At 31.0% G+C, this 12,289-nt stretch overlaps 1 protein-coding gene across 2 annotated transcripts in view; it reads left to right on the plus strand.

Moving 5' to 3' along the window:
- SEC63 (SEC63 homolog, protein translocation regulator) overlaps positions 1-12,289 on the plus strand; it is a 71,689-nt gene that overhangs the window by 37,854 nt on the left and 21,546 nt on the right. For both annotated transcript variants that reach the window (XM_074310156.1, XM_074310155.1), the window contains exons 5-12: positions 3,009-3,070; positions 3,662-3,720; positions 5,922-5,972; positions 6,453-6,561; positions 8,302-8,396; positions 8,553-8,685; positions 10,081-10,173; positions 12,252-12,289. The exon at positions 12,252-12,289 is cut by the window's right edge and continues 117 nt beyond it. In XM_074310156.1, coding sequence (XP_074166257.1) covers positions 3,009-3,070; positions 3,662-3,720; positions 5,922-5,972; positions 6,453-6,561; positions 8,302-8,396; positions 8,553-8,685; positions 10,081-10,173; positions 12,252-12,289 — 640 coding nt within the window. The remainder of the gene's footprint in view (positions 1-3,008; positions 3,071-3,661; positions 3,721-5,921; positions 5,973-6,452; positions 6,562-8,301; positions 8,397-8,552; positions 8,686-10,080; positions 10,174-12,251) is intronic.

Raw genomic sequence — 12,289 nt, forward strand, 5'->3', positions numbered from 1 at the left:
GAGATAATACTGTCTGTGTGATCCTCTATGATGCCTTTGCCCCTGAGTTGTTGTTTTTGTCAGACCCCTAAAAACACAATCAGCCTCTGTTCACAATAGACATTATGATTAAAGGACTTCCTAATGTCTATCACAAGTACAATAATAATTGTTTGAAAACTTATGTCTAGAGTCCACTGGTAGCTGAGTTCTCTTAGCTGTCTCCTGATGATATAATTTCAACTTAGCTTGGAAATTATGTCCAGGGGCCAAATTTTAGAACCACTGGATGAAACCATCTTAAAAATTTTTTTCTGCTTAAAGTAGTTGATCAGTGGCATAGGTTAGGTTCACAGGACAAAATAGTCAATGACAATAGTAATCTAGTGTTTGACAAACTCTAAACTTCCAGCTTTTGGGATAAATACTCACTATTTGACAAAAACTGCTGGGAAAATTGAAAACTAGTATGGCAGAAACTAGGCACTTACCCATACCTAATACTCTCTCTATATAAGGTCAAAATGGATTCATGATTTAGACATAAAGAGTGATGATATAAGCAAATTAGTAGAACAAAGTATAGTTTACCTTTACATCTGTGGAGAAGGAAGGAATTTGTGTCCAAAGAAGAACTGGACATTATTATTGAACAAAAAATAGATAATTTTGATTGTAGTATGTTAAACATTTTTTGTACAAACAAAATTAAAGATTAAAAAGGAAGCAATAAACTGGGAAAACATTTTTACATTCAAAGGTTCTGATAAAGTTATTTCAAAAATACATAGAGAATTGACTCAAATTTATAAGAACTCAAGCCATTCCTCAGTTGCTAAATGGTCAAAGGATATGATGAAGAAATTTTTCAGATTGAAGAAATCTTTCAGATGAAGAAATTAAAACCATTTCTACTCGTGAAAAGTTGTTCTAAATCACTGTTGGATCAAAGAAATGTAAATTAAGAGAACTCTGAGATACCACTACACACCTTTCAAATTGGTTAAGATGACAGGAAAAAACAATGACGAATGTTGAAGGAGATGTGGGAAAACTGGGACACGGATACATTGTTGGTGGAATTGTGAACTGATCCAACCATTCTGGAGAGCAGTTTGGAACTATGCTCAAAAAGTTATCAAACTGTGCATACCCTTTGATCCATCAGTGTTTCTATTAGGATTGTATCCCAAAGAGATTTTAAAGTACGGAAAGGGACCCACATGTGCAGAAATGCTTGTGGGACCCCTTTTTGTAGTGGCTAGAAATTGGAAACTGAGTGAATGCCTATCAGTTGGAGAATGGCTGAATAAGTTATATAGTATATGAATGTTATGGAATATTACTTTTCTGTAAGAAACAGCCAAAAGGAAGATTTCAGAGAAGCCTGGAGAGACTTACATGAACTAATGCTAAGTGAAATAAGCAGAACCAGGGAATCATGGTACATGGCAAAACCAAGATTATACAATGATCGATTCTGATGGACATGGCTCTTTTCAACAATGAGATGATTCAGGCCACTTCCAATGATCTTGCGATGATGAGAGCCATCTACACTCAGAGAGAGGATTGTGGGAACTGAGTGTAGATCATTATATAGCATTTTAACTCTTTTTGTTGTTTGCTTGAATTTTATTTTCTTTTTCATTTTTTTTCCTTTTTGATTTGATTTTTCTTATACACCAAGATAATTGTATAAATATGTATGCATATTTAAAAATGAGGGAAAGGGGGGAATTGGAATTCAAGGTTTTGCAAAGGTTAATGTTGAAAAATTAGCCATGTATATCTTTTGAAAATTAAAAGGCTTTATTAAAAATTAAAAACAAAAAACAAAAAAAATTTCTGAAATTTTAATATGTTCACCTATTATTTATTCTATACTAGATTGAAGTATTCTGGTGAGTGAATTTTCCAGACACTGAAATTTATCTCCTTTACTTTTTAATAATTTTTCAACAAAAATTTTTAAAATATTAAAACTATTTTGAGTATTTAATTTGACATTTTCTTAATGTCTCAAGGTGAACATAACAGAATGTAGTGGAAATTAAAGTATATTCTTTAAAATAGAGTGCACTATATGCTTGACATAACTCTTTCAACAAATTTTTAAATGTCTCTAAGGCCCCATTTAGCCCTAAGTTAATTACTATCCCCTGTATTACTGTCTTGTGTTGTTTCACACTACCCCTTAGGGATTATTGAGTTGAATGCAGCTTTTTGGACCTAAACTGAATAGTTCCAGATAGCTCTGCTTATTGATGTTTAAATGCATAAGAAGTTTAATCTTTTCAAATTATTAGTAGCAAATTTCCTTCCTTGCTATTACAGTAAAACTCATTTTTAATGATCTTGTGTTTGAATATACCAGAACAGGTCTTTTACGACATGATCAGTTTCATTTCTCTGTCTAGTCATACATATTCTTGTATTTTGTGAGTAAATAGTCACTAGCAATATATTTTAGTTTTATACTCATTAAGTATCTTTCTATTTCCCAAATTTTAAGTAACTTACAGTTTTCTTTTTTAAGGTATATTTCCACATGATTTTTAGGCTTTCCACATTACTGAAAGAGCAGTAGTATTTAAAGGGTGAGCAGTAGATAGGGAACAGTTTAAGATTCTTTAAAAAATGAGTTGTTTTTGTAATTTTAAGTTTTGTTTGGGAAGACATTGTGGTGTATCAGAGCATATGAACTAGGAGTCAGAAAACCTTGGATCTGTTCTTGGCCCTTCCCTTTATTCTGTGACTTTGAAAAGTTTACACAACTTTTATGAAATACAATTTCTCATCTCTAGCATAAGAATCATAACACCTGCCCTGAATACTTCTTTAATTTGTTGTAAAGATCATGTAGACAAAGTATGTATAAAAACACTTTGAAAATTATATGTTTTGGAGATGCAGGGTGGCATAATCTGTGTATATGTATGTGTGTGTGTGTGTGTGTGTGTGTGTGTGTGTGTGTATTAATGTTAGCATATCTTTCTGACTTCTGATTTTTTTTTTTTTAATATTAGTTTAACTGATGAAGAATCTCGGAAAAATTGGGAAGAATATGGAAATCCAGATGGGCCACAAGGTAATTAATGGATCTTAAAACTTCCAGTATTATAGGGGTGGCTATTGCAAAATTAATAACTAGATTAGAAGGCATACCTTTGCTTTTTTTAAAAGATGAGAGTGTGAATATGAATATTTAAGAACCTTGAGTGAAACATTTATTCTCTGTAAAAGTAAGTGCTATTTAAATACATTTCCCCCCTTATTCAAGAAACTAGGTTGAAGAGTTAGGCTCCAGAAAATTTTTAGGGAAAAATATAATCAGGAAATAAATATAATCAGCATACTTGTTAAATCACTTCAAGCTAACTTCTAGAAACATGGTTGAAAATTCTGTTTTTTTTTTTTAAATTTAAATTATTACAAAAATCCAGGTCTAAAAATAGGGGGAAAAACATTCTTTTTGCAGTTATTTTATAAGAAGTTACTTAAGTCCTAAAATTTCCATTAAAAGCTATAGAAATAATCTTATAAATTTGAGAATTATAAATTTGATTCACTCTCTAGTATTTTTTTTTTTGTCAAATTACTAACTGAATAGATGAATAAATTAAAAAATGAGATGTTGTTGAAATTCTTTTTAGAAACTTGGATATTTTTATACTTTTAGCCACAAGTTTTGGAATTGCTTTGCCAGCTTGGATTGTGGATCAGAAAAACTCAATTTTGGTAAGTGTTGTCAATGAAAGGCTTCTGAAATATGATGATTGTGTGTGATAAGAGACTGTCAAACACAGTGCATTCCCTTGTTCTTATTGGGACACTTAGGTGACATGGTGAATATAGTGCTGGACCTGGAGTCAGAAAGACTCCTCTCTCTATGTTCAGATCTGTCCTCAGGTACTTTGTGATTCTGGGAAATTACTTAATCCTGGTTGCCTCAGTTTCTTTATTTGTATGACGGGCTGGAGAAGGAAAAGGCAAACCATTCCAATGTCTTTGTCAAGAAAACCACAAATGGGATCCCCAAGAGTTGGATATAACTGGGAAAAAAAAGATTGAACAACAAACCTCTTGTTATGTATGAGTGAGGAAATTGGTCCATTTCTATTGCTGCTGGAGAGTGAGTGAGTGAGTGTGGGTGCATCATGGCAGTAAAATTTCCAAAAAATACTCATAAAACTTAATATGGGTGATAGTTCCTTGTTTTGAAAAGTTTGAGGATAGTTTCTTACCCACTGTGGCATCCCTACCCTGTAGAATTTAAATTATCTGAAATTCCAATATATTCTATGGGCATTTTTAGGAGGAAATAAGTTGTCAGAAGAAGTGATAAATCTTTATTGCACAAAACCGAATCAAAACAAAAAAAACTAAATAACTTGGAAATCACTTTATTTCTTGATGAGATACAGAAGATGAAAGGCATCATGGTTAAATGGTTATCAGTGGATTTTGAATAAGAGGATGGGGTTTTGAATTCCATCTGCCAATTAACTCCCCCTGTGCAAACCTCTGCAAATCATTTAACTTTTTATCTTCAGTTTCTTCATCTGCAAAATGAATGAGACTTGGAATAATTAATTTATAAGGTCTTAAATCTCTTCAAATTAATCTTTTAATTATCTCAATGGTATTTTATTTTTTCAAATACTTTTAAATATTTTCAAATATTTTTTCAAAGATAGTTTCAATATTCATTTTTGAAATTAATTAGTACTAAACATTTATATCAGATATGCAGTTTACATGCATATTATTGAGTAAAATTGGATTGTAAACAAATATACAAATATCTTAACAAGCATTACTGGTACTAATGTTGTAAGCATATTAATGGAACTGGTAAGGAAGAATAATGGAAGAGGACTGTAACCCATGGCATTTTTCTTTTTAACCAAGCCAAAACTCTCGGTAGTACTATAATGGCAATACTTAAAAGAAACAGAAAACATTTTCTCCTTCATTTTTACTACTATTTTTCTACTATTTTCTACAGTTTTTTACCACTATTTTTTCAGAATCACTTGCTTTGTATTTAGTGAATTAGGCAGGAAAATTAACAGTGCATGCATTTTGGCCATTGCCAACTTCTTTTGTAAGCAAAAGTTTAAGGGAATAAAGCTGGCTACATTGAGAATCTGCCTTTTCTTCCTGTGCAGTGCAAGCCTGCATTGTACTGTGATTCAGTGATTGGAGATGGGCATCACATTGGTTTTTGTAAGATGTAGTATTCCAATTTTTTTCTCCCTCACTCCCCTCCCAATATGCAAGCAACCTCTTATAGGTTAAATATGTGTAATCCTTTTCCATATTTGTCATGTTGTGCAAGAAAAATCTTAATCCTTATGTATGATATACTAGACATTTTTACTTACTAGCTTGCTTTGATTCATATAAGATTGTTTAAAAATATTTTCAATTGAAAATGTCTGTAGTTATTAAATGTTATCTTGTTTATGGCACAGTGACAGCTCTATAAGAAATTATTGGGTAGCCACTGTAGTTTTATTAATTTATAGTTTGTCATGTTCAGGGCTTGCCAAGTAGGATCTCTACACAATAATTAGATCTAATTAAGGGAAAAGAGTAGATTAGGAATCCAGAATAATACAAGACAAGGTTTAAAAAAGGTAATAGTAGTTTAGGAATCTAGCCAGACAAGACAAAGCATTTGAGAAGCCAACGCAGGAATCCAGGACCTACTAGGTAGGAGTCAAATGCCAACAACCAGGATACCATGAAGCATATCTGATATTAAAAGAAACATTTCAGTAAGTTAAATAAAGATTTTTTCTATCCTTCTGAACAAGTTAGAAATTGATGATAAATCCAGTCTCTTACTGCATATTTATTCTTTCCTAACCTTATCTACCGAAGTATATATTCTTTATGATGTAGGTAACTCTTTCCCTTTTTTCCTACCCCAGGTTTTGCTTGTATATGGATTGGCATTTATGGTTATCCTTCCAGTTGTAGTGGTAAGAATTTTAAATGTGATTTTATTATTATGTTATTTTTAATAATAAACTTAGGGTAGAATGTTTCTGAATTTCAGTTATAAAGGATGTTATTAAATATTTGAGCCTAAAAACCTTATTTTTTATTATATTTTATCTAAGTTGCTTTTTACTTGCTTGATATTAAGTTAATATCTTGAAAATATTAATTATTCTACTCAAACCACTTGGTCCAAAATTTATTTAGGATACTTTTATCTTATGCTCTTGTCTTAAGTTTTAGCTGAAACAAACATTGATATATTGATTTATTAATAAACACAAAAGTGATTTAGGTTTAACAGTTCAATATAAACATCAACTAATTGTTGATCTGAAATAAATTGTTATCTATTGGATTAGAGGTATGGAGGAGCAGAAAATCATAAAGTTTTTAATCCAAGAAAAGAATTGTTTCTGTCAGTTTAGTGTTTTATATTATTTATTTTATTTATGTCTTAGGGCTCTTGGTGGTATAGATCAATACGCTACAGTGGAGACCAGATATTAATCCGCACAACTCAGATCTATACATATTTTGTATATAAAACCCGAAACATGGATATGAAACGTGAGTAAAGCAAATGTATTCTGTCATTAGTTTTATACTTTAGGGATATCTTCTTCTCTGTATTTAAAATCTACAAATCCTGTAGTATTTAGTTAATACAATCTTTTTTTTTTTTTTTTTTTTTTTTAATGATAGAAATGCTTTGTACTGGAGAAATTCTAATTTCCAATATCAAGACAATTCTAAATAGTTTTCTTAGATTACTAAAGTTGTGATAGGATGCTAATACATTTAATACTTCTCAATTTCAACATCTATTATTTATTCCTTTGATTATTTTTCATGTGAAATTTTAGACTAAAAACTAGATGTACAGTTTTGTGTTAATAAATGTAATTTAACATATTGGGGAAAAACTGGTAGTTTATATTTGAACTTAAGAAGGTGACTACTCTTCTTTTCCTCCTGTTCATGGTAATTTACTAAAGGTACATTTCTGGGTTATAAAACTACTTTTCTTTATCAATATTAATCATAACTTGTATTATTCCAGAACTATTGTTATTATAGAGTTTGAAGCCAGATTCAGATTTTTTGGTCTAACCCGTAACTGAAGCATGAATTCTCTCTATAACCTTTCACTAATTAGGTGCCTTTGCTTGATGACCTCTAGTGATAGAGAAATCATATTATCTTGAATCACTATCTCCTTTTACACTTCTAGATATTCCAATATGTTCATATATATTTTCTTGTATCTTCTGCTCAGTTTTGTTTCTATATCCTTTTGTGGAATGAGCGATTCATTATTTAACAGAACTATAAATATATTTTGAATTCACATTTTACATGCATATTTCATTAATACATATCTTTTAAAAATCAACAGGTCTTCTGACTTGTGTTGGACTTATCTATAGTTACATTTTTGATTCTCATATAATTTTCTAAAAGGAAATTAAATGGGCTATAATTTCCCAGATGGATATCAGACATATGTGATTGAGATGTAAACAAATCTCAAATTCTTGAGGGAGTGAGGAACTAGATTTCTCTCTTCTTATATAATGTAGTATTTTAGCTTGTCTCAAGCATAAATTTTTTATTTTCTTGAGAGTATTGATATATCTTTATGATAGTATTTAAGGAAATTTTTGACATAGTGTAATAGTATTTCTGATTTGTGTCAGGAGTCTGACATTTTGAGGGCATTGACATTTTATTATTATATTAAACATTTCAGTACAGTGTGTTTAAGTAGTTAAAAAATCAGTGCTAAAGGGGGGGCTTCTTCTTAAACCAGACAATTCCCAATGAACCTGTAGTGCCATGCTAACCTAGGTTAATGTAGGTTAAAATTTTGGATATATTTGGCTTTTGCCTCTAGGAACTTTTAATTTTATAATGGTTAAAGAGAGTTTTTGCATCTCTCTCTCTCTCTCTCTTTCTCTCTCTCCTTTAGGGACACATGGGCACAACCTTTTTGAATAGGATTTGTTTGTCTTTAACAGGTCCTATTTCTTTTGCAATTTGAAGTTCATGATATATATGTTTCTGCCAAATTATAGTAATATATTAATTTTAACAATGAGGCATGTTTCCTTAAAACAATAAATACCTTGGGAAAACATAATAAAGAGTAAAAAAAATTGTTTCTGCCATTGTTGAAGTTTCAGTAAATGTATCTTAATGTATGATACAAAGTGGCATTTATTACTTTAGTGTTAGTGAAGTTGTCTTAAGGGAATTTAGTAGATATGCAAATTGATTTTGTTTTTCTAATTTTCATTGTTTCTTTAGGTCTGATAATGGTTTTAGCTGGAGCATCTGAATTTGATCCTCAGTATAATAAAGATGCTACAAGCAGACCAGCTGATAATATTCAAATACCCCAGGTTAGGTCCTTTCCAAAAAGTACTTTGTTTGATATTTGCCTACTAAATCCAGTGCGCGCGCGCGTGTGTGTGTGTGTGTGTGTGTGTGTGTGTGTGTGTGTGTGTGTGTGTGTATGTGTGTGTGATATATGTTAAGTATTTATCTCATTTACCTAGCTAATCAGAGAAATTGGCAGTATTAATTTAAAGAAGAATGAGCCTCCACTTACCTGCCCATACAGCTTGAAGGCCAGAGTTCTTTTACTGTCTCATCTTGCTAGGATGAAAATTCCTGAAACACTTGAAGAAGGTAATTATGATTCTAACATCTAAAAGGTTTTAATGGAACCAAAACAACAAATTTAATTAGATCTCATGCTATAGTGTTTATATAGCTATTCATTTCTGCTCAATCAAATAATTGCTCAAGGACCCTTTTAAAAAAAGGAATCTATATGCTATGTAATTACTTTACAAGTAGCTTGATATGTCAGATATTTTGATATATTGAATTTTAGTGTTTTGTTTCAAGGTGACAATTCTAATTTTGAGAAGGTTACTTTCAAGTTATGTGTAGCCTTTGTTAGAAGAACAACAGAAAAAGCTTTCCTTCCCTTTTAGAGCCTCAAGATAATGGCCTTCTTTAAAAACAATATTATAGATAGAGGGTGGGAGGGTAGGGAATCATGGATGCTTCCATGGATATCATTATAATATAGTCATAAAAATGAGAAAAAGTTTCTCTGAGATTTTTGATGATTTTATAGATATACTTTGTATAGTTTTAGATTCATGTCATGGACAAAATTAAAGCTTCTTTATTGACTTTCCATTAAAATTTTATAAATCCAAAACACTTAAAAATAAAGTCATGGATTGGAGATTTTTTTTTTTTTTTTTGAATCATCAGCAATTGTGGGAAAGCTATTTATTTTCAAGATCTTTTTTTAAACTGAACTTTTACAAAAAAATTACAAAACTTTTTATTCACAAAAGAAATCTTAAGTGTTTCTGAAAACTAGGCAGTTAAATAGTAATTAATTGATGAATTGTCATGGCATATCTTAATATTACTGACTCAAATCAGGAATAAGCTTTATTTTGCCTTGGCTGCCAAAGAGCTTTATAAACATTTATGTCTTTTAACCAAATTTCAGTGTTAACTTGTGTTCATCTTTTAAAATTAATTTTTAGGTAGGTTAAAAATATGATTAATGCAGGAATCATTTTCTGTATTTGGATATAAGGATGGATGACAGACTTAAATATTACTCTGAATAATACTTTTTTTACTTTTAAAAGAGTGCTTTTCTATGTTTGAAGTAGTTCATTTGGTATTTATTCTTAGTTTATTGCCTGTCAGTAATTATAGTTAACTTGGAAATTTTTACCAATGGTGGTAATTACTCAGGCTTCTTAAATAAAACAATTAAATCTGTTAGAGAAAAATATAGAGAAGTAAAGTCCTAAGCTTAAGATTTATGTTAAAAATTCTTTCTAATTTTGGGTTTGAGGGATCATAGAGTTTCCTGATTTAATTCTTTATGGTGAGGTTTAGGAGGATTTTTAAGTAATCAGTGCAATTATCTAAGTTTTTCTTGCATGTGGAAGTGAGTTTGCATAGTTCTTGTTGCTACAATTGATAAATATGATCTAGTCATTAAAAACTAGAAACATTTCCCTGAGATATTTGATTATTTTGCAGATCAGCAATTTATCCTGAAAAAGTGCCCTGCCTTACTGCAAGAAATGGTTAATGTAATCTGCCAACTAATAATAATGGCTCGGAGCCGTGAAGGTGAGGAGGAAACATAATTATCTTGTCCTCTTTCTTGCAAGCATATGTATAAATTATAATTCACAGATTTATACATGCTTAAGTGAATTCTGACCATCAGTGCTTGGAGTTTTATTTATCTTTTTTCCTCTTTAACTTTTTTGTTTCTGTTTTATATAAAAACACAGCAAAAGGATAAGAATTATTTAATTCATTTTAAAGTATTAAAAAAACCTCACATATAATGTCAAATATTTTTTTTAAAAAAGAAAAATAGGACATAAAAGTATGAGGATGTGTTGTCATCTCTAAATGGAATCCTAGGTTTTTCAGGTCTTTCTCCTTCTTTGTCTCAGCTCTTAGGTTTGATAAACTGATAAATCCCAATATTTGTTATGATTATAAAAGTTTTATTGATGAGTAAAATATAAAAACAAATTTTCTCTTAACATTTTCTTCTTTTGTTAATAAAGCAAAACCAGTAGAAAAAGGAAGAATGCTTGACAACATATACTATATTTTACATTTATAGTTCCTCAATTTCTGATGAGAGGACGGAGATGTTCCATAATAACTTCTTTGGGATCTCAATAAATTTTTTGATGCCTTTTAGTGTAATTTTTGTTTATATTATTGTAATTTCTATATTTTCCTGGTTTTACTTCACTCTGCATCAGTTCATGCACATTTTCTCACATTTCTTAGAATTTATCATATTTGTTTCTTAGGACACAAGAATAAACTCATTAGAGTCATATATTCTAGTTTTTCAGCCATTGCAAAATTAGTATACATTCACTTTGTTTCTAAGAAAGGCAGTCAGCCAACAGATGTTTATTAAGAACTTATTATATGCCAGGCACTTTGTTTAGCACTGGTGGCAGAAAGAATGGTAAAAACACCATTATTGCCCAAAAGGAACTTATATTCTAATCGGGGAGACAACACGTAAATATGGACAGGACTATATATGCAGCATATACACTGTGAAAGCCTTGAAGAAAGTGGCATTTGAGCTGAGTCTTGAAAGAAGCCAGATAGATGGGTAAGGAAGTACTATATTTCAGGAATGGGAGACATCCTGTGGGAAGGCATGGATTAGCATATGGAAAAAACATCAAACAGTCCAGTGTAGCTAAATCAGAGTTCAGGGAGAGAAATAAAGCGGAAAGAGGGAAAGTAAGAAAGGACCATGTTTTGAAGGCCTTTAAATGCCAAGTAGATGATTTTATATTTGCCTCGTAAAGATAATAAAGCGCTATTAGAGTTATTGAAAAGGAGGGCAGCATTGTCAGAACTATTTTTTGGGAAAATCACTTTGTAGCCATATGGTAGAAAGCTAGAGTGAGTAGAGACTTGAGGCAGGGAGATGAATTAGAAGGCTTTGGGCTGCACTTGGGTGATGGCTATGTGAATGGAAAGAAATGAATGTATATAAGAAATGTGGAGTTAAAATTACAATATTTGATAGCATATTGAATATAGGAGAGTATGAGAATGAGGAGTTAAAATGGAAGTTGGGAGGATGAATTACTGGAAAGTTGATGCCCTCCAAAGTAATAGGAAAGGTGGATTAGATGCATTGTGGAAAAGATTGGAGGAAGAAATAAACATTTAAGTTTTGGGCCCATTGAGTTTTAAGTGCTTATAGAGTAGATGGTTTTAAATGTATAAAAGATGGGTGGGGTTGCCAGTAGGACTAGAGTTCTTGGGAGAGGTTAAGGCTAGATATGTAGGTCTGGATATTGAATTCATAGAAGTGATAAATGAACATTTTTTCCCCCCAAACAAAACGTTTGATTTGCAAAGATTTTACTTCTTTTACTCTGTCTCTTTTCTTTCCATTTGAATCTTTTGGTGTTGGGCTATTCTCCATTGTAAAAGTAAAGTTAGAGTCATTCTTTATTGTCTTTTTAACTCTGGAACTTATTTCCTAGATGGTGTTTTTCATAATTGAGGTTTGCTGGATTTAAAATAATGTTGTTTCTTTTAATATATAAATATAGAAATTAGCTCTCCTGCTTTACTTTGTATTGATTATATTAGCATATTGTAAAGCATGTAAAAAGTGCAACCTCGTTTTTTTCATTCTCTCTAAGAAAGGGAGTTTCGTGCTCCAACTTTGGGATCCCTGGAG

This window comes from Sminthopsis crassicaudata, chromosome 4 (genome assembly GCF_048593235.1).
Source record: "Sminthopsis crassicaudata isolate SCR6 chromosome 4, ASM4859323v1, whole genome shotgun sequence".
Taxonomy (NCBI): Eukaryota; Metazoa; Chordata; class Mammalia; order Dasyuromorphia; family Dasyuridae; genus Sminthopsis; species Sminthopsis crassicaudata.